The sequence below is a fragment of the Taudactylus pleione genome, unplaced genomic scaffold (genome assembly GCF_031769625.1).
Source record: "Taudactylus pleione unplaced genomic scaffold, aTauple2 ptg000185l, whole genome shotgun sequence".
In the NCBI taxonomy this organism is placed as follows: Eukaryota; Metazoa; Chordata; class Amphibia; order Anura; family Myobatrachidae; genus Taudactylus; species Taudactylus pleione.
In genome coordinates this window covers 2,615,698-2,636,987 of record NW_028284587.1, presented here as the reverse complement: position 1 = coordinate 2,636,987, position 21,290 = coordinate 2,615,698, and the positions used below count along the sequence as shown (strand labels likewise).

Here is a 21,290-nt window from a genome sequence, read left to right as displayed (position 1 = left end):
CGATGTTTGTGGCTTTTTATATTAAGATGCGTTTTATGTTAGAAGCGAGAGCCTAGCTACAGGCAGCACTCTCCATGTAACTCCTTCCCAGGTGAGAAGAAGGTGGCGGGTCTTACTCCTTGGAACCTCAACAGTATTTTACTACAGGTGACATGTTTATAATGTACTGGCAAGGTTCATAGATGGATGACAAAGCATGGTGTCACCTGATGCCAATACATCCAGATGGGTGCCACCATTCTGCCCTCTCTTGCAAAGTATCCAAACAGTGCCATACTACAGAGTACACGCTTAGAACAAAAGATGCAAGTGTCCCACCCTGATCATTTTGGCACTTTTTACATTATTTGGTGGATCCATAGAAAATGACGGAGCAGAAAAGGAATATATATTCTGGCAGAAGAACCAGTCTTCCTTCTCTGCTAGAAACAAGGGCTTGTGTTTAAATGCCACTGAAATTTGGAGGGGCAGTTATTGGAAGCTCATTTTCTGTGCTATAAGATGTCCAGGTTAAAGACTGAGGGCCTGATTCAGACCCGTTCACTATATGCGTGCACTCGCAAGCGGCCTGATGTTCTGCGTACGTGCACGCTTCGTTCTGCGCGTGCGCGAACTACTCACTGCGATCGCATACCGATCGCTCGCCCTGCAAAGACAGCCCAGTGTAATGAGTGACAGGAGAGGCCGTTTGTGGGTGGTACCAGGGGCAGGACACTAATAACGGGGGGTTGGAGATGTGAACGCAGGCGTGCCTGGGTTTTTCAGCGCCATTTTAGAGGTGTGCATAATTAACAGGCAGCGTCATAGGACACGTCTCCAGCCTTTTTTTTACACTGATTTCCTCGCAATGCTTGCAGTAGGGTAAAGCAACCTCAATCACTGCGTTCACATCCGATGGTGCTCGATGTACCAAGGTTTTATTACACTTCCTGGAGATGACGTGGTGCTGGTGGGCGGCTCTGCCTGTGCGATTGGGCGTACGCATACACAAAGTGGCCGCTCGCTAAGACATGGTGGGCGTGCTCATGCCTTGGCGAGCGATCGCTTCCCGTGGCGTCACTTTGACAAATTTGCATACGCATCCAGCGAGCGTACGCAGATAGCGAACGGGTCAGAATCAGGCCCTGAGACTGCTGTGCGGAATGCACAAAAGAAGAGCAAATTCTTGCCATCGTTTGAAGAGGGTCCCGACTCCCGAGCCCGGAAAGGGTTAACTTTTTATTTTATTTTTTTGCAGTGGCGCTTGAGAGAGAACGGAGCAGGCAGATGTGGTTAATGTCTTTGCAGGTGCAGCTTTTGTCCATCACATAATAGGCTCCTGAGCTGAAGGGCCTGCACTTCTCACTACTTTCCAGCCGCCTCTCTACCTGGGTGTGGAAGAGGCTCTGCTCTCAGAATCAAGGTGCATTAGCAAGACAAAAGCTCGTCAGTCAGCCCTTTCTCTGGGCCAGACGTTTGATGACAAGAGACAAAAGGCCCCATTAGCTTGGCCACATTAAGCCTCAAAAACATACACGTGTCGTGCAGGCATTGCTATGGTTTCTCACTGCCCTAACCAACTAAACTCCCCCTCTGTGTTCCCGGCCTCCTTGTTTTTAGTGTACATTTATTACTCCTCCTTTTAGTGTCACTAGTGACGGACAGGTGCAGCGTGACAACAGGATGATGGGCATTTCAGTTATTGCTTTTAGTAACGTTTTACAGAGAATATAGGAAACTACCTCGCCATACGTGGTGCCCATATAAATTGTAAAAACCACGATTGAAAAGATTGACGCAAGGCAAAGTGAGATAAACTATACTGTAAGGACCATATTTGCATTTAATGTAAAATATAACCTATCCCTATTCAGGGATAAATGCATTTTATAAAATACACTTTTGCCTTATGGCAAGGTGCTCCATCATGCTGGAGAAGGCATTGTATGTCACCAAACTGTTCTTGGATGGATGGGAGAAGTTGCTCTTGGAGGATGTTTTGGTACCATTCTAGATTCATGGCTGTGTTCTTAGGCAAAACTGTAAGCGAGCCCACTCCCTTGGCTGAGAAGCAACCCCACACATGAATGGTCTCAGGATGGCATGACACAGGACTGATGGTAGCGCTCACCTTTCTTTCTCCAGACAAGCGTTTTTCCAGATGCCCCCAAACAATCTGAAAGGGGATTCATCACAGAAAATAACTTTAACACAGTCCTTAGCAGTCCAATCCCTGTACCTTTTGCAGAATATCAGTCTGTCCCTGACGTTTTTCCTGGAGAGAAGTGGCTTCTTTGCTGCCCTTCTTGAAACAAGGCCATCCCCCAAAAGTCTTCATCCTGTGTCATGCCAGCAGTAAAGCATCCTGAGACCATTAATGTGTGGGGTTGCTTCTCAGCCAAGGGAGTGGGATCACTCACAATTTTGTCTAAGAACACTGCAGCCACGAATAAAGAATGGTACCAAAACATCCTCCAAGAGCAACTTCTCCCAACCATCCTAGAACAGTTTGGTGACGAACAATCTCTTTTCCAGCATGATGGAGCACCTTGCCATAAGGCAAAAGTGATAACTAAGTGGCTCGGGGAACAAAATATCGAAATTTTGAGTCCATGGCCAGGAAACTCCCCAGACCTTAATCCCATTGAGAACTTGTGGTCAATCCTCTAGAGGCGGGTGGACAAACAAAAACCCACAAATTCTGACAAACTCCAAGCATTGATTTAGGCAAGAATGGGCGGCCATCAGTCAGTATGTGGCCCAGAAGCTGAAGTCTTGAAAAAGAAAGGTCAACACTGCAAATATTGACTCATTGCATAAACTTAATGTAATTGTCACTTTGACACTCATGAAATGCTTGTAATGTTACTTCAGTATACCATAGTAACATCTGACAAAAAGGTCTAAAAACACTGAAGCAGCAAACTTTGTGAAAACCAATACTTGTGTCATTCTCAACACTTTTGGCCATGGCTGTACTAAAAAGTGATCTTGTCAGTAATACCAGTTTGTGTTCGATGTGTCTGCCTTTGGCAGATTATAATGGGGGTCATGTAGGGCCATAGACCAGGACAGATGGCTGCCAAGGGCTCCATACCTTCCCATTCAAAACTCATTGCATTAAGCACAACATGGTTAGAAGAATGAGTGGACTCTGGCCAAGGCGTTCTACAGATTAATACATGGTGCACGGGACCCCATGCATATATTGCATATTTGCCTCCTCTCCCAACAGTTTCACGCAGCCAGCTACTTCACCAAAGAATTGTCCGAGGGTCATCGCGGCTCCGCCCTAGACTGCATTATGCCGCAAATCTAAATGACACGGTTAGTCACACAGTGGACGTAGCACCAATTTCGACTTGTGAATATCATGGCTATTCCTGTCCATGTACATGAGGTATTTTCTTTCCTCTTACATTGTGTCAGTTCTAGGTTGTTGTTTTTTTGTAAGGAACGTGGCGGTTTTATTAATCTCCTTTGTATTGTGCTGCGTTCTTTTTTGTGTTTCTTTGTAATAGAAATACATATTAGATATTTTATATAACTATTGAGAATCAGTACTCCCTATTTGATGGCCTCTGTCAGGATGCTTGGTATAAGTTCTTTAGAGTACACACGGCCCGATACAGAGTTGTACACAAAACCGATGGTTTGCGCGCAACTCCGATGTTTAATGATTGGCGCTTGCACAAGATCTGTAATTTGCATGTGCCGATCGCTGTCACGCTGCAGCCGTTTGGGGGCGGGGAGGGGACGCTGCTGCTTTTGTTCCACATTTTCTGGAAGCACCCAGGCCAGCGTCTGCCGACACACATTTCCTGGCCTCGCAGGTGGGCAGGAGGTGGCCATTCTGAGCAAGCGTAAGCCGGGTGCCTTTGCAATCACTTGGCTGATCAGGTCAAACGCTCCCAAATGAGTACCCTGCTTGACACCGTACATACTGAACTAGAAATGGTGCAGTGCGTATGTTCCTCTATGGATCGGGAGGTCGGCGTCTGAAATATGAAACCACACATAAGATGCAACCTCCTGATCAGACAGCTGAAGAAAACTTTTAATCCGTTTATCGGCTAACATTCCTGCATACACACCTATACAACCGTCGGGCCGATGATTGCGTAGTTGTGTGCCCAGCTTTAGGCTCACTCAGATGGCCGATACCGCAAACATCGCCACCGTTGAACCGATCCAGGCATCAGATCGAAGATATGTGCCACAATATACGTTCAGTCCTTTAGTTCACTCCCTGCAGGTACCCAGCTACTAATTAGAACTTCCATAATCCATGATGCAGAAAGCAACACACAGTCCTGTATGGAGAGAATGAGGTCACCCCTGTAGTAGTCTTATTATAGAAATGACGCCTCACCACAGTTAGCGCCGTAGGCGGGCATGTACCTGTTCTATCAATAAGCTTGAGGTTTGGCAGCACAGTTTATGAGCGGGTGGAACCACTACTTCTGGTAGCTTAAACTGTTCCTGCATATTCCAGCTAAATAACACTCTTCTCAACCTAGTGACTGAAGCACAAAGAAAAAACAACAATAATAAAGAAATAAATGTGCTAAACAATTGGATGGAGACTTATTTTCATCAAGGAAGCCTTTAATTATATACTTAACTCTAGAATGAATAATCAACGGGAATAAACTACGGGTTTGGCAGTTATTCACTACAGCAACAAAGTTACTCAAACATTTTAAAATACGCCCCCCACACACACACACATCTGCAGCTTTCTGTGGTTCCAGCCCCCCCTGCATCCCATCTGCGTAACATAAATACATGGGAAGAATACAGCCCTTATTGAGCCAATGTTTATAGTATCCACACACACATTTTAATATAGAAAATAAAAAAAATAAAAAGCAACGCTGTGTGAAGTGACGAACGCCACCCCTGCATTCCCGGACCTATATGGTATTTCCACTAATGCGAACCTGGAGTGAACTCCCGAGGTTGTTCAGCAGCTACTACCAGATTTCTGTGAAAGTCTGGTCTCATTGGGACAATGGGGAGACAGTTTCACCACCAACTTCCATGAGGCACATATTTACGTTGCAACCTTTTGTACCTGCCGACCTAAACCCATGTCGACCTTTTGAGTCAACCTTTTTACTGTCGACCTTTCATCTGGAACTCAGAATCATTAATGCTGTGTTCTCATGGATAGCGCTTCAGCCACAAGACGGATGCAAATGCTGGCTATAGTCTATCTAAGTGTTGGGGTTAAGTTGTTGAGTAATGTATACCATGGATTTGTCTTACTCGGTTAGTTTTGCCTCCAGTAGGTACTGTACCATCATCTGAGTTATACAGTTTCATATGAAATCAAAATAGTGTAAAAATGATTGTATAATCTCTTCTATAATAATTGGTTACAATTAATAATTTCATTTTCCCAGGATATAGGATTGAAATCATACTGTTAGGCCAAGCTTAAGATGTGTAGGGCATGTTTAAAGGGGATGTAGTCGGCATCCTGGCGGTCGGAATGCTGGGGCGGTCAGCATACCGGCGCCGGAATCCCAGCTTCAGAATCCCGACCGCTGACATCCCGATGGCAAGTATTAGGGTTAGGCACTAGGAGGAGGGTTAGAGTTAGGATGCGGGGTGAGGAAGGTAGAGTTAGGCTGTGGGAGGGTTAGGCTGCAGGGGCGTATCTATAATGGGTGCAAGGAACACGGGCCCCTGGGTCCAGGGGGGCCCCGCACCGCACACCCTGCACCTATAATATTACTTACCTCGCCGGAGTCCCACGTCGACTGGAAAATGGGCACCGTGGCCATTTTCCCGGTGACCTGTGCATACACTATAGACTCTGGGCACACTCTAGTGCCCAGAGTCTATAACTCCGGCGCTGGGCGCGCACAGCTCAGTGCGCTGCCAACCGCCTGGCGGAGAGGAGGTGGCCCGTGTCTGAGACTGCACACGGGGCCCCTCCTCTCTAGAAATGCCCCTGGTTAGGCTGCAGGATAGTTGGGTTAGAGGGAGGGTTAGGATGCTTACCTAATTCTTTTGGAATGTCGCTGTCTATATTCCAACCGCTGGAATCCCCGTACCCAACCCGTTTACAGATACCCCTTTCTCTTTAATTACTTGAGTAGAGTCTGAACGTACAGGGCCTGGCTGTGAGAGGCGCTGGTAGTACTGGGTTCCCTCCCTCTCCGAGGCCCTCACTGAGGGACCCAGTTTGAGCAGCGCATACTGAAGGGGCCCCTGCAAACCTATTTTGAGAGGCTATAGCAGCATCAGTAACCCCCTACCAAAATTTTGCTATAGGGTCCAGTGATGAACTGTAATGCTCCTGTACTTGGGAGGAGTAGACTTTTCTAGTATGCAGGGTTAGCCAATCACTGTAGGTTCTCCATGGTCAACAAAGCCACGTAAAACATAGAGACAACAAGTATCTCTCTTTTCATGGAAGGGTGCTCCGGGAATATCAAGATTTAATCAGCATCAGTGTTGTAAAGAGGATAAAAAAAAGTTAATTTTTGCCCTGAAAAGTTACCACGATGACATAACAATCAGCCATGTGTACGTCACCTGATCCTTTTGCAGTGCTGCTAAATGAGTCTTCACTACACTAAAATTATAAAACGTCTTTATTCCAGCATATCCGCTGATTACCCTTCCCGCCTATGACTTAAAGTACAGTATACAACATTATCTTTCTTCGTGCTTTCTCAGTAGAACCGCTCTTTTTTTTTTTTTTTTTTACTCGTTCGCTCTCCTTTTTAATTGTTTTCCTTTGAAATTCCACTGCCAATGTTTTGTCTGATTTCTCTCGCTGACCCACCTCGGCGGCTGGCCACTGTGTTTTTTCACGGGAAGCTTAAAACAAAGACCGGTTGTGTTAAAGTTGGGGGGGGAGGCAGGAAACTTAACTCACAGGGGAGCCTCCCAACTCCTGCCTGTCCCAAAGCCCGACTCCAGCATGTGGAATTAAACCTGACAGCCTGTCTGGGACACGTTCTAAGTACCGATTATCTCTCCCTTTCTCCAACTGAAAGAGCCACTATTTTATTAAGCCTACAAAAAAAAAATGTAACGGCCAGTTGGGGTTTCTTGTCTGCTCTGTAAAACTAAAATCTTGGATCTGCCTCTAATAGTTTCCCTGTATCGAGATCTGACTCCTTGGAAAACTGGAGGCCAGAAAAACGGTCTGCTACTGAAACTCATTAACACAGCTATTCGTAAATCTGCCCAAAACATCATATTGGAAGAGAGGACGTCATAAAATATCAGTGCAACTTATGTAAAGGGTTATCTTACATTAGGTATATAGATTAACGGCAGAGAGGAGCTATATTTACAGATTCCGACATTTATTAATCATGTCCAAGGTCTGTCTGCTGCTAGGCAAATGCACCTAATCTTGGTGCACTACAATACCAGTTATAACATTAAAACAGGATAAAGTGATGTTGGAGTTATTTATAAGAAGGTATTTATGTAGAGCGTACATACTATGCAACGCTTTACAGAGATTTAAAATCAGTCCTTTCCCCCAGTGGAGTTTTATATTCCCCATTTACATGGCCACACCCCTATACTGGGGTTAAGCCGGGTACACACTGAGCTATGTGTACCGGTACGATATGTCAGCCCGTCAGGCACACATTACAGCGAGGTAATGAACGACGGAACGATTACCCGCAATGGGGCTGCATGCGATATCGTCCAGTTGGACGTGCAGCATGGCCAAACGGACGATACCGCATGCGATCGCGGGAGCGTGCATATTGGCCGTACACACTGAGCGATGCGGCCGATACGGCGTTACGATTCGGCCAGAAACTACATATCGTGCAGACATCGTCTCAGTGTGTACCCAGCTAACGTTATATAAGAAGCCAATGAACCTACAAGTATGTTTTTGGAATGTTGGAGGAAGGCAGAGCAGCCGGATGTAACCCATGTAAAAAATGGGGGTGGACATGCAAACTCTACAAATTTATAGGTTCATCTTCATAAAATATATAATAAAGCCCGTGATGTAATAATAAAAATGTAAAATGTTATTTTTAATTTACAGCATAAAAAATAAATTGTACAGTTGGTCAATATTGAAGGAAACAGACTTTTACTGGGAAAACTACTTGGGAATTCAATAAGCCCCCCGATAATTTACCAGGTTTGAAAAAGGGTGGTAGCTTTGGGCTTTAACCCCCGGGGCTATTCAATTAGAGCCCCTTTTTCCTTCCCGTAAAATTAACTTAACAGGCATTAACATAGAATCCAGGATAAGTTCCCGGACCTATGTGTTAACATGATTGTTGCACCAGAAAATAGGCTATTTATTGGGGATTTCTTTTCCTGGCACAAAAAAATAGTCCCCGTTAGCTGCAGCCTGCGGGCTGCCTTCAGGGCTAATTGGACAGTCCCAGGGGATCAATTAGACCTCAGTAAATGACCGCAACTAATTAAATTCCCCTAAGATCTGGGATTGTCCCTGTAAAATAGGGACAGTTAGCAACTGTATTTATACAGTTACTGCACTAAGAACAACATACAAAATGTAGCAAATTACTAACATTTCAGCTTTTATTCACAACTGCTGAGCGATTGCCAATAAGCTTATTCCTATAGGTGCTGTACTGACCCCTACAGAAGCTCTATTTATTGGCTCAGAACAGTGATACAATATGTATACTGATTCTTCTGGTGCAAAAGATATTCAAAAATCAGTAAAACGAGGAGTGGACTTTTTTTTCCCCCCCCTTTATTTATTATACAATTACATCGTCCAACATATGGAAACAGTTCAGCGAGAGCTGGTTGTAAAGCACAGAGGTTCCATTCATCCCCCACTAAGGAAAATACATTCTGTTAGCAGAACGGTGGCTCTAGAAAGATCTCTCGCTTGCCAGCAATAAGGAGTGTGCCCAACAGAGGTGCTTGGGTGGCCTCCTGACGTATATAGACATTAAACACGATGAGTTATTTACAGGATATACATATAGGGAAAAATCTGAAGTATTTAGAGAGCTGATCAGCACAATTTGTTGGAGAGAAGAGACTGGGGATTAGTCCGTAATGTCATATCGGTCACATACTGGACCTCATTTGCAGTTAGTAAATCCAGCCAATAGGTGCAGTTTTGCAAAATCATGTTGAATTGCAGGGTGGGCAAATTTATAATGTGTGGATGGATTTAGGGTTGGAAGGCGGGGGGGGGGAGGGGGTTGTCCTAGCTAAACTTTAAATTGCAATGTTAAAATTAAAAGATGCCCAGTATCTATTTGTAAAAGTGACTAATATATTCTTGCTAGCAGAAATAAAAAAAATTATAACTTTTTCCCCTTGCAGCACAACATGGTTTGTCTAGGTGCAATTTGCAGGAATCATTTGAGGGGGCAATGGAGAGCTAGGCTGCCCCTTACCCCTGTGCCCCTTCCTACTAACACCCCGGTTATTGTCTTATGCCATGCACATTCTTGGTTACCCCGATATGCAGAACAACAGGGAACAGGATGTACTGTCACAAATTCACATAGATATTTTTTCATCACTTTTATATTTGTCTATTATTTATGTAATTTTATCTCTTTCTCATTATATCAACACTTATAGATTTATCTTTACACATCCCTGGGGATGGTCCTTGGCTAGATTCTGCGCCTCGGACGTGAATCCCATAATGTTAAGGACGCCAGTATAGAGGAGCCTTGACGCTGGCCTGGCGCTTATTCATATATTTGCAAATGTATGTAACTTATACCTCTGAATTTCTATTATTATGTAGGATCCAAGTATTTTTGTTGATGTAGCTGCAGTGTGCTGGAGGGCAAATCTCTTTTTTTTCTGTAGGACGTACTGTACCTCTCAACTTTCTCACCATTTGGACAAAGATAAAAGTTTTTGTTTTCTTTTTATAGAGAAAAGGAGGTTACAGGAAAACAATCGTTCACTTTATTTCCATTTCTTCCATAGAAGAAAACCATTGTGGAATATTCCAGATTGACTTTCTCAATGTAACTTTTACCCCACTTGTGGAAATCGCAGGCATTAAACCTGGGTACACACTGATAGATATACATCGCCCGTTCCATTGAACAGGCATTATAGCTATAGTACATTGGTGGGTGTGTACAGCGGATAGGTCTGTGAACGACGTTGTTCACAGATATATCCGATCTGGTGTGCTGCACATCAGCTGGCCGATGCATCTGAAAGATATATCGGTACAACTGCTGGTGTGTACGGGCAACCCACCGATCTTCCATACACATGTTGCAGGAAGCTGGCAGTGGTTGGCAGCTCAACGGGGGCGGGCAAATATAAATGCCCGCCCAGTTGAGCTGTCGAACCCAGCACATCGGGCAGACGATTGGCAAGTGTGTATACACTCACCAATCGTCAGATAGGTCGACCGGCCCGTCGACGACGACCTAGTGTGTACCCAGCTATATAGTCCAGATTATTATTATCATTTATTTATATGGCGCCATAAGTGTTCCGCAGCACCTTGCAAAGTACATAAACAAATAGGTGACAAGTGACTTCTACAGTACAATACAATACAGGACAAAGACAAGGATAATATACATTGCTACATTAGTGATCATAACACCCATATAAGCAACAGAGCATAAGCAACCAAGTGTTAGGTGCCCTAGTGGGGAGTAAGAAGTGGATGAAAGTAAAGTAAAGAGAAGCACAAGAGGGTAGAGGGCCCTGCTCGTAAGAGCTTACATTCTAAAGGGGAGGGATTATACAGAAGGACCATGAATTTCTACGGATAAGTTGTGTTAACCAGCGATAATCAGATCATTTCTCTAGAAGACCTCTCTTCTGAACTCTGGCCTCTCATTTTTGGGTCAGTTATGTGGACTTTTATCTGTCACCTACACAAGGACGCTCCTTCCCACACCCATTCTGCAGTTGTGCTCTGATCTTGCACAGAATGAAATCACGCATGACCGGCCATACAAACTTGCATACAGTAGTATTCCCTCCGCATGGAAGTCTAACAATGTCCGTGTATGGCTTACTTGCACCTGGAACAAAAGCCTGGTTGTAAAGTTTACACAGGTCCTTTCTGAGCGCTACCAAGGTTTTATGTTTTTCTTTCATTTATTCATTTACATGGGTCAGAAAGTGCAGCTACTCATGTATGGGGTCTTAATAGCTCTGTAACAAATCATCGTCACTCAACACGCCGCTCTTAGCTGGGACGCCAGGCATAAGTAGGACCATGTTCTGGGACCCCACGTGGCAGTGGATCATTGTTGCGGGGCTCCTTAAACTTTACATTTGCAGTAGAATGTATTGCCTGGGATACCTCTGGTTAATTGGGGCACTGAAAACCTAGCCTCACATGCTGGTCTATGAATGGGAAACAGGGGAGGGCAGCACATATGACATGCACATTTCTGTGTATAGAACATGAGGCTTCTCTGGAGACCCATCTGCAGGCACACTTCTCCTGTGTGCAGACGCTGGGCGCTGCCGTCGCCCCTGAATCTGGCCGTCTCCCCTGGCTGTGTCAGGCTGAAACTTTCCTTTCTGAAAACACTGTTTACGTGGGTGGTGTCCTGAGTCTTTGCCATTGCATCGCCAGCGTCCTCACTTTCCGTCTCCATTAACTCACTCAGTCCTGGATAAAAACACTAGAACGTACTGTGAGCAGTTGCTTTTCTAAAAGGATAAAGGTGTAGATTCTGAATGTAAAGACACTTCCCAGGTTCCAGAAGTAATAAGCGGATTCGGTCAGATGCTCCTATTGCTAATATATAATGGAGAGTACATAGTGATTTGCACTGGTGTGCGAGCGAGGCCTCATACTAAGGAGAGGTAGATATTTGAGAGGTTTACCAACATGAAGGCGATTCTGTGAGCAGTGTTGCCAACTCTGAAATGGAAAACAAGCTACCTATAAGTAAAAAACAAGCCCAAACCAATCCTAAAAAGCCTAATTTATGGGGGTGTCTTTTGTCCTCGCTCTCTACCTGCCTAACTTCCTTTATTCCCCCTCTTCTCTAACCTACATAATTTAGTCTCCCTCTACACCAGCCTCCATATTTTTACCTCCTCCCTTATTCCCTTGCCAGTCTTCAGCTGGGTAAACACTTGCCGATGTATGTGTATCCAGCGATGCAACACCCGACCACACAATACATACTGCACGATGCGGTGACCAAATGTCCGATATGTCGGGCAGCGGCTCCATCCACTATGCTGGCGTTGGCATCTGGGTCGAACCATCGGCCCTACATGCAGGCCGACGGAACATCTCCGATGGACAGCACGAGGGAGTGCGCAGGGTCACGCATAGTGGGTACACACTGGCCGATGTGGATGATATGTCAGCCCGATCAGCATGAACAGGCGACAAATCGTCTAGTGTGTACTAGTGTACCCACCTTTCCTTTACCTGACTCCCCATTTTTCTCACCCCTCTTCTTTATCTCCTTCATTCCTGTCACCTGTCTAATTCCATTATCCCCTCTTTTTAACAGCCTCAGTCATTGTAACTCACCCCCATGTACCTGCCTCATTTCCATCATCTAGTTTACCTCTCCTTCATGCCTGCCCCCTCCAACTTCACCCTGTCCACTGACTACTGCCCACTATTCCTCAGACACAACCTTCCCCCCCCTCCCTCACACACACATTTACTTACCTCCAGGACTGCCTCAGCAATGCACACAACAAAAACAAGCCCAAAAACAAGCAACTTGCAAAAATAACAAGCCCAATTCCGCTTGTTATAAGCGGACTGGCAACTATGTCTGTGAGGGTGAGTGTTATCTAGATATCCGGTCATAGATACTCTCTATTATTACTTCTGGTACAGAGAGTGCAAAGGTCATGACTAAACCCACAGCCCCAGCAGTAAAGTAGCAGAGCTGGATAAGGAGCCCATGGGGCCCTAAGCAACACACTGATTTAGGCCTCATTGCCACCTCAGTTTGTCAAAATAACAAATCTAAGCCCCTGGGTGCTCATTTGGGCCCCAGGTAGGAGCCTACATTGCCTAATGGATGATTAAGTGATGATTGGGAGATAGTACCCTTTAATACCCAGTCTGCTGGCACCTCACGCTCTATGCCAACATAGTACATATATCCCATTGGACACTGCATGTATGTACATTATATGTGCCATCAGTGCATATTGGGCGATGGTGCCAGGAGTCACAACAAGAAGACAGTCTATGGTACATTGGGCCTGAATCGGAGTTGGGAATAAAGCAAAAAACAAGCAAGTAACTATGTACCTGGACAAACCATGTTGCAGTACAAGGAGTGCAAAAAAAAATTTATTTTTGCATGTGGGGTAAATACTGGCTGCTTTTGCATGTAGCCCACAAATGCTGGACAGCTTTATTTTTTTTCACAGCAATTTAAATCTCAGTTTAGACGCACCCCTCCTAAATCTAAGGGATCAATTTACTAAGAATCGTGTATGGCCAGAGTTTAAACTCTCACAGCATCGCTGAAACTCGGGTGACTTTTGCCAGCTGAAGCTCACAAATTTACCAAGAAACGTGATTTGCTGAATCAAGTTTTCCAATGGGGATGGATAATCTCGATCACATACACGGAGTTTCCGGAGTCTGACCGCAGGCAAACTCACCTGAACACGCAGCCAAAACATATCAGCGAGATACGTGCAGGCTGCTTGTGTGGGGTTAAAAATAAAGTGTTATTGTAAAAAAACAAAAAACAAAGGGATGTAGGGTTCCCCAGTGTTTTATGAACCAGCACTGGGCTCCCAGAGCCAGTCCTGGTTTTAAAAATACAGGAAAAAATGGCGTGGGGTTCCCCCTATTTTTAAAACAAGCCCCGGACTCATACCTAGCCAGGCTGTAATGCCACAGCCATTGGACCCTTTCACCGGGCCTCCCCTGCCAAAGTATTAACACCCCAAGCTAGTATACCGAAGCCAGGTGATATCAGGGGAGGTGGGGACCCACCCAATAAAGGGCTCCCCCTCTCCTGAGCACCCCAGGCTTACGCTGAAGCCCGGGGTTCTTCCCTGCAACCCAGGCCGGTGGTTGCAGGGGTAATAGTGTCAAAAGTAGAAGTATACTATTGGTTTTTTACAGTGGAATTACAGGTGCCAGCATGCCTGCCCTTTGGCACTTGTGGAACTACAAGTGCCAGCAAGCATCCGGCACCCGTACCCCCACTGTAAAAAGAAAAATAGTAAAATAAAGGACATGACACTGACCTCAGAATCAGAGCCATTGAGCTAATAAAACCGTGGCTCTGTAATTATCACAAATGACCAACGAAGGATGTTTCTCGTTAATGACATTTTAGCATGTTATCTATTATTTTTAATGCATTTAATTTGAATTTATCCCGCTGGGTGTTTTATTCGCTGTTCTTTGCCACATGCAGAAGCAGCATGATATACACCATTCTTGCCGTGTAAAATACGTACCCATCATACCAAGCAGCTGATCTACATTGAATGAAATTACCTTGGTCCAGTGCGTGAGCGGTTCATCATCCGTGTATGAGTAATGTCTAGTGCTTAAGGAACGAAGAACACGCGCCTTGACATTTGGACATTTTATCAACACGACTGCAGAATGCAGTAAATAAGGGCGACCATTATATACTGCCTGCAATACACAATGATAGTTCTGCATAATGCAGATGTAGAGATGGGCGCTCTATGAACTGCTGACTTGGGATGTTCAGCTCAAATGTAAAAAAACAAACAAACAAAAACAAATGACTAACAGTAAATAGCATTCCCTACAATGTGAATTTACAAGGAGAGATACTTAGTTTCTCTCGTTACAGTATATTATTTTAGTGAACCCAAGAAAACCTGTTCAATATTATTTCTCCATCTTCTGCAGACCCTTCCTACGATGCCGTCCGGAGAGCTGGGTGGGGAAATAATGTCAACTCCTCGGTCACAAAAAGTGAGTAGATGTTGGCAAGTGCTGAATTGCACACGTTAGCAGCATGTTACACGCAGGCCCTGGAGTGGGGCTGTCACCTGGGCGATATATATGGGGACTATTGGTGCCAAATGTTAATAGGACAGGAACATACCATAGATTGAGTCTCCCGGGCACAATGTTATTTCTGCTCTTCTCGTCACTTTGCATCCGGCCAACTTCAAGTTGGAGTTTAAGGTTTAGGACCAAGTTCCTCTAAGTTACATATAGCGCTTTATGGTCTCTTATAGGGGTAATCAATATGGAGCGAAAACTCAGTTTCTGCGATGTTTTCGCTCGGATGACGTCATTTTCGCCGCTTTTACTTTTACACCGTATTCAATTTGAAAACTTTTCGCCGGTGCGAAAAGTATATTGCATTCGACCCTGTGAAAAAGTATCGCCAAGAGATGGGTGGCGAAGAAAAGTGCAGAATTGGGGTTTTGGGGTGCAACATTTCGGAAACCACCCTGCAACCTTCAGACAGTCCCCCAAAGGTAAACTGTGTAAAAATTTTTTCAAAAAAAGCACTTTCATTTTGGGGGCAAAAAAAAAAAAAAAGGGGGGTACAAAGTTAAAAACTAGCGAACTACCATCTAGGGGGGTCCCCAAGTATGCCCCAGGTGTTTTTTTCATTGCAGGTGTTTGCGGCAGGTGGATTTTTACGTTTTTTAAAACTTCACTTTAGCAACTTTTAAATATGCTCACCCCCATTTCCAACTACCCAAAAATTGCTGGGACTATTTATTTTCTGCAAAAAAAACTTCTAAATACTATTCTTCACCACCATCCCAAAATAGCAGCTATCGAGCCCGTTTAAAAACCCCAAAAACCTTCAGCAGGGCTAATCGGGGGTATCCAGAGTGATCCCCCATGTCAGAGCATCTTTTTGGGGGTGATTTCCCCAAAAATCAGTGAAGTTTTCGCTGATTTCACTTTCACTTTTTTGACGATTTCATATGGAAAACGGGTATAAGCGGGGGCGCGCGCGATACTTTTTCGCCGGCAAAAGCTCCAATGTGCGGCGAAAACTTAGACGGCGAGGTTTACGTTTCATATTGAATACCCCTCTTAATATTTTTGTGTTATATAATAGGAACAGCGACAACTGCCGTTATTAGTAGTACTGGAGGGGAGGGGGTCCAAATACAGTACCTCCCGTTTTGAGACTATTCCTGTACTGTACATTTGTAGTGGGAATTAGGAAACTGATAACTTGATTAGATCCTTTCCTGCTAGTCCAAGGCTATAGGTATACAGTCGTATTGTGCCTCTTAATACTAATCTCTTTTGCTTTTTAGTTTAACTTTGTCTTCTCTTGTATATCTCCTCTTTTATCCATACACATAGAATAGGAGCAGCGGAATGGGGGCGCAGCTCGGCCATTGACCTACTCATAGGAGACAATGATTGGGGGGTTCCCCCTTCTCCTATGACTGAAAAATGCAATGCATAACCCTGGTTAGAGAGTCCTCATGCACCTGGCTCCTATAGAATACTTGTTTCTTGTCGATGTTATCCTATTCCCCCAGGTATGTGTGGACCAAGCAATGAGGGCGGTGTTACAATCTCTCAATGGCTCCACTTGCCCACCAGCAAATCTGGTCCCTATAGTCTGCTTCCTGGCGACTGAGACACAATGACGGATCGGCTATTAGCATCATATGTTCTAGAGTCTCCTCGCTTCATATTCGTGTGTAAGCCAGGAATCCGCTCACGTCACCTTCAGGCTACAAATACGAATGGCGTGTCATGGGATTATCACACTGGTTCATTTTTATTCATGGTGAACGAAAGATATGTCATTTCCAAAAAGATTTCTGGCTAGCACGCTTTCATTCATATCTTTACATGTAGTGCGCTGTCCAGCTCACAGTTACATGCAGCTACAGTCACTGGTCACCACCCGATGGGCGGAGAGCACTTCCAGCAGCGATGAGCCTGTAGATAGCCGACAATCTTCAGAAATAGGGTACAGGGTGTTCTGGATACAATTCACAAACATCAACTCAAATTTCCAGTGCGACGATTGGTTATTAGATGATTATTGGAAGCCGGGTTGCTTTATTACATTGCTGAAGAAATGGTTTTGACATCAGCTGGAATCTTTACATTTGAATGAAGTTCACAATTTAGGCCCTGATTCAGAGCCGGACGCTCTGACCAGAGCGCTCGCTCTGAATCAGGGCCCACCTCCATTAATATGGAGCGTCCTCCTGGACGCTCGTATAGCTGTGGGTCACCACCCACAGCATATACGAGCGTGCAGGATGATGGTCGCGATACCATCGAAACTGCGAGCAACAGCCTGCGGTTGAGTTTTTCAGCCGCAAGGCCAAGAGTGATTTTGGCTCTATCAGAGCCAAAATCACTCCCACTGACATCACTAGTGATGTCAGTGGGGCCGGCTTCAGACGGTAGGCGTTCCCTTGGGAACGCCTCCGTCTGGCAGGCACGAGCACCAAAGGGGGCGTGCTGTCAGTCAACATCGACAGCACGCCCTCTTTGATGAGACACTCCGAGCGAAGGAAAGTCCTTCGCTCGGCGCGCATGCGCACAATGGAGCTCCATCCGTTGTGTGCATGCGCAGTGCGGACCATCGACCCACTTGCGAGCGGACAGCCGCTCGCGAGTGGGTCTGAATGAGGGCCTTAGTATCAAATGGTGAATCGGCAGAAGTACATCTGATAAATGCCCTTATCTATGGCATCCCACTGGGGCTTTTTTCAGGACAGAACGATGCAAAAAAAAAAACAATATAGAGTTTGATAGAATTTGTCAGGACAACTAGTATCTTCTGTTACAAGGTGTGCATATTGTAAGATTTCCATGTTGTGTTACAGGTCCCCCTGTAGGAGGCACCCAAAATGTGAATAAGAATACAGAACAACAGCGTCCACAGCCAGGTACCAACAGCCAAGACTGACAGCTCCAAATGCTACAGCTTTTGCGCTAAATGAAAGATATATACAGGAATACATAGCATGCGGTAGAATTATATACATTCTGAATTGTAAATTGTTTATGTTGTGGCAGTGTGTAGATAACTAAGAAAGAATGATGAGGTGGTGTGTGACAAGGGGAGGGGTGGGAAGTCATTTTTACAGAGAGCAGAGTCGCTTGTGAAGAGGGGAGGGGCTTACACATATAAGGGGAAGGGGTGAGAGGGTCATATGTAGGGATGGCCATCAACCATCGATAGTTTGCAATAATTGATGGTTAACTGTCGATGGCCATTGGTTTTGCCATCGATGGCAGAGCGCCAATGGTTTTCCGCCATCGATGGACAAGTGGGAGCCTATGGGGTTTTTTTTATCATGGGACGGAGCTTGATTGGCCATGCCCTCAGCAGCAGTGGCCATCAAGGGTTGCAAACTATCGATGGTTTACCATAGATGGTTTTTTGTGCCATTGATAGTAAATCAGCGCTGGACAAGCCACCAATGGCCGTCGCTAGTCATCAGACAAGGAGAATGGTCAAAGAGAGGGAGTGGGAATCATCTGACAAGGAAAGGGGTCATTTATGACAGAGGTACAGTTACACATAAAAAGAGGGGTCATAGGTGACAAGTGTAGAGTGATGAGGGTCATATGTGACAAGTGTTGAGTGATGAGGGTCATAGGTGACAAGGGTAGAGCGGTGAAACTCCATTGCGTATGTACAATCCAGTTCCACAAATCGGGTTAATCCACCACTGATCCAGTGCTTTCCATATGACCCACTAGGGCGTAGGGATGACAATCTGATCTCTGCCATTAATGGCAATAACACGGACGATCAGTGGTAAACCATCTATGGCTGCTAATGACGGCCATCCCCACACTGCATTTGGTGCCAATGACGGCCATCCCTACACTGCATTTGGTGCCAATGACGGCCAACCCTACACTACATTATGTGCCAGTGACGGCCAACCCTACGCTGCTTTTGGTGCTAATGACTGCCATCCCTACACTGCAGTAGGTGCCAATGACTGCCATCCCTACACTGCATTAGGTGGCAATAACGACCATCCCTACACTGCATTAGGTGGCAATGACGACCATCCCTACACTGCATTAGGTGACAATGACGGCCAACCCTATACTACATTAGGTGCCAATGACGGCCAACCCTACGCTGCTTTTGGTGCCAATGACGACCATCCCTACACTGCATTAGGTGCCAATGATGACCATCCCTACACTGCATTAGGTGCCAATGACTGCCAACCCTACGCTGCATTTGGTGCTAATATTGGAGCTATATGTAGTGGAATTCACAAAGATTATTTATGTATTTGTATGATTTTTCAATTAACTCAGAAAGTCTTTAAAATAAATTTAATAGAATATACCACCACAAATTCTTAATGAAGATAAAATATTTGTTTTTTAATATTTTCATGGATATAAACATTTAATTCACAAATCATCTTTTAGGATTCTTGAGGAAGAGAGGTTTGCAAATTAAACACAAAATATCATATAGAACTAGAAAACGCTAATGCTATTGTAGGTCTGTGTTTTAATCCAATTATATGAAAATATAAAAGCGGGCACGTGCCCGATATTTTATCCCCAGAAAAGCTCCAATGTGGAGTGAAAAGTCCAGCACTTACTTTTCGCTCCAATATTGAATACGGGTCATAGTCTGTAACAAGTGGGTGCTTGAAACATATCGACACCGGCTACTGCTCACAACTACTGCATGGAGCAGGAGCGAGACCGAAAAGAGGACAGCAAGAGTAAGGGTAAAATAGAGAAAATTCACCTGCGCTCGTGCATGGGACAACGGGCATTACTTAAAGTATAGGAACTATAAACATTTCATTTTATTTTTACAAGCTTTTATATTGCCACTTTACAAAAGATTTATTCAAGCATCCACTTGTTACAGACTATGGGCAGAATTTATGAAGCAGCGGCTTCTATAAGCCGCTGCTTCCCGGCGGGTTGCAGGTGAATATTTTAAATGGCACCCGGAGTCGATGTAAAGCACACCAGGCTTTACACCGACTCCGGGTGCTGTTATAAATATTCACCCGCAACTCACCAGGAAGCAGCGAAAGCAGCTTACAATTTATGGAACTGCTGTTTCGTAAATTCTGCCCTTTATGTTCATATAATTGAATTAAAAACCAGGGTTGCATAAAATTGGATTTATTTTTTTTTTAAAAATCAAAAACCGATTTGATTTAAATAGGATATTTTTATTAAGATTTTTTTTTTAAATAAACTATTAAAAATTTAAAAGGGTTACTTAAAAAAAAAAAATTCAATTTAAATCCAAAAAATCTGATTTAAAATTAAATAAATCCTTATTTTGATTTTTTTTTGTTTTAAATCCAAATTTCATGCAACCCTGTTAAAAACACATACATACAAAAGCATTAGCACTTTCTAGTTCTATATGATTTTATTCATAATTTGTTTTAAAAAAACAATATATATATATATATATATATATATATATATATATATTATACAAACAACAGATGTGCTGGGTCAATATCTTAAATTAAACACCAAGTATAAACACTATAGTATTTACAGTATTTATCCAGTATTTACAGCAGAATAGAATGACGCTAGACTTTAGTTTCGAGATTATAAATTGCTTCCTTCTTTCAGATCCTTACCAAATACTGGGGCCTACAAGCAGCAGGTTGGCTAATCCAGGTGAGGAGAATAACAGTTATTTTCCAATGTGTGATCATTTTCCATGCAGAGACGGATTTACACTTGGAGTCGCTTTAGGCAGTTAAGTCCCCATGCACCTTTTTTTCATGTTAAATTGTATCAAGCCAAGCCATTTTCTAATCTCTACATTCAGTTGTATCTTCCACACCTGCATACATCATACATAGACCTGCAAACACAGTATACAATGACCAGATATAGACAGACCATCCTTACCAACTCTCCCCGAAAGTCAGAAAGACTCTCAAAATTGGATGATCTCCCTAACTCCCCGAAGCCAGGCCGGGTGTGCAGATTTACTGGAGATGTGTGCTCCATTAAAGGATGTCTGTTGCATTACAGAAGAACCCCACCCATTACAGAGGAACTGTGAAGAACTGCATGAACCTGGTGGAAGGGAGAGAGCTAGAGGAGGTCAATTATTTTTAAAGCACACAGTCACGCCTATGGTGAAATGTCTCACATCAGGGGGTTCATGGGCTAAAGAGCAGATATATTGGCCATCTCTGTAGACTTTCTGTGGTCATTGCACATTTACTTTTTTTGTTAACTGTGACAACTGCGCCTTGGTTTGCAAAACTTAAACCGTTGGTTCGAAGCACTCCCCCCCTATTACATTTACACCTTAACCCCATTATCTAGCTGTCATATGGACCAAACCATGAAACTGCTTTGGGGCACATTTGAATTTGGACGCAAGACAATTTTATGACCAGTC

The 21,290-nt window shown here is 44.2% G+C and overlaps 2 protein-coding genes across 4 annotated transcripts in view; one reads left to right on the top strand and one right to left on the bottom strand.

The window, feature by feature from the left end:
• The window catches only part of ETS1 (ETS proto-oncogene 1, transcription factor), a 474,993-nt gene that overhangs the window by 435,995 nt on the left and 17,708 nt on the right, over positions 1 to 21,290 (bottom strand). The window lies entirely within an intron of this gene.
• FLI1 (Fli-1 proto-oncogene, ETS transcription factor) overlaps positions 1 to 21,290 on the top strand; it is a 106,959-nt gene that overhangs the window by 79,572 nt on the left and 6,097 nt on the right. For both annotated transcript variants that reach the window (XM_088476268.1, XM_088476269.1), the window contains exons 6-8: positions 14,807 to 14,872; positions 17,734 to 17,796; positions 20,504 to 20,551. In XM_088476268.1, the coding sequence (XP_088332394.1) occupies positions 14,807 to 14,872; positions 17,734 to 17,796; positions 20,504 to 20,551 (177 nt within the window). The remainder of the gene's footprint in view (positions 1 to 14,806; positions 14,873 to 17,733; positions 17,797 to 20,503; positions 20,552 to 21,290) is intronic.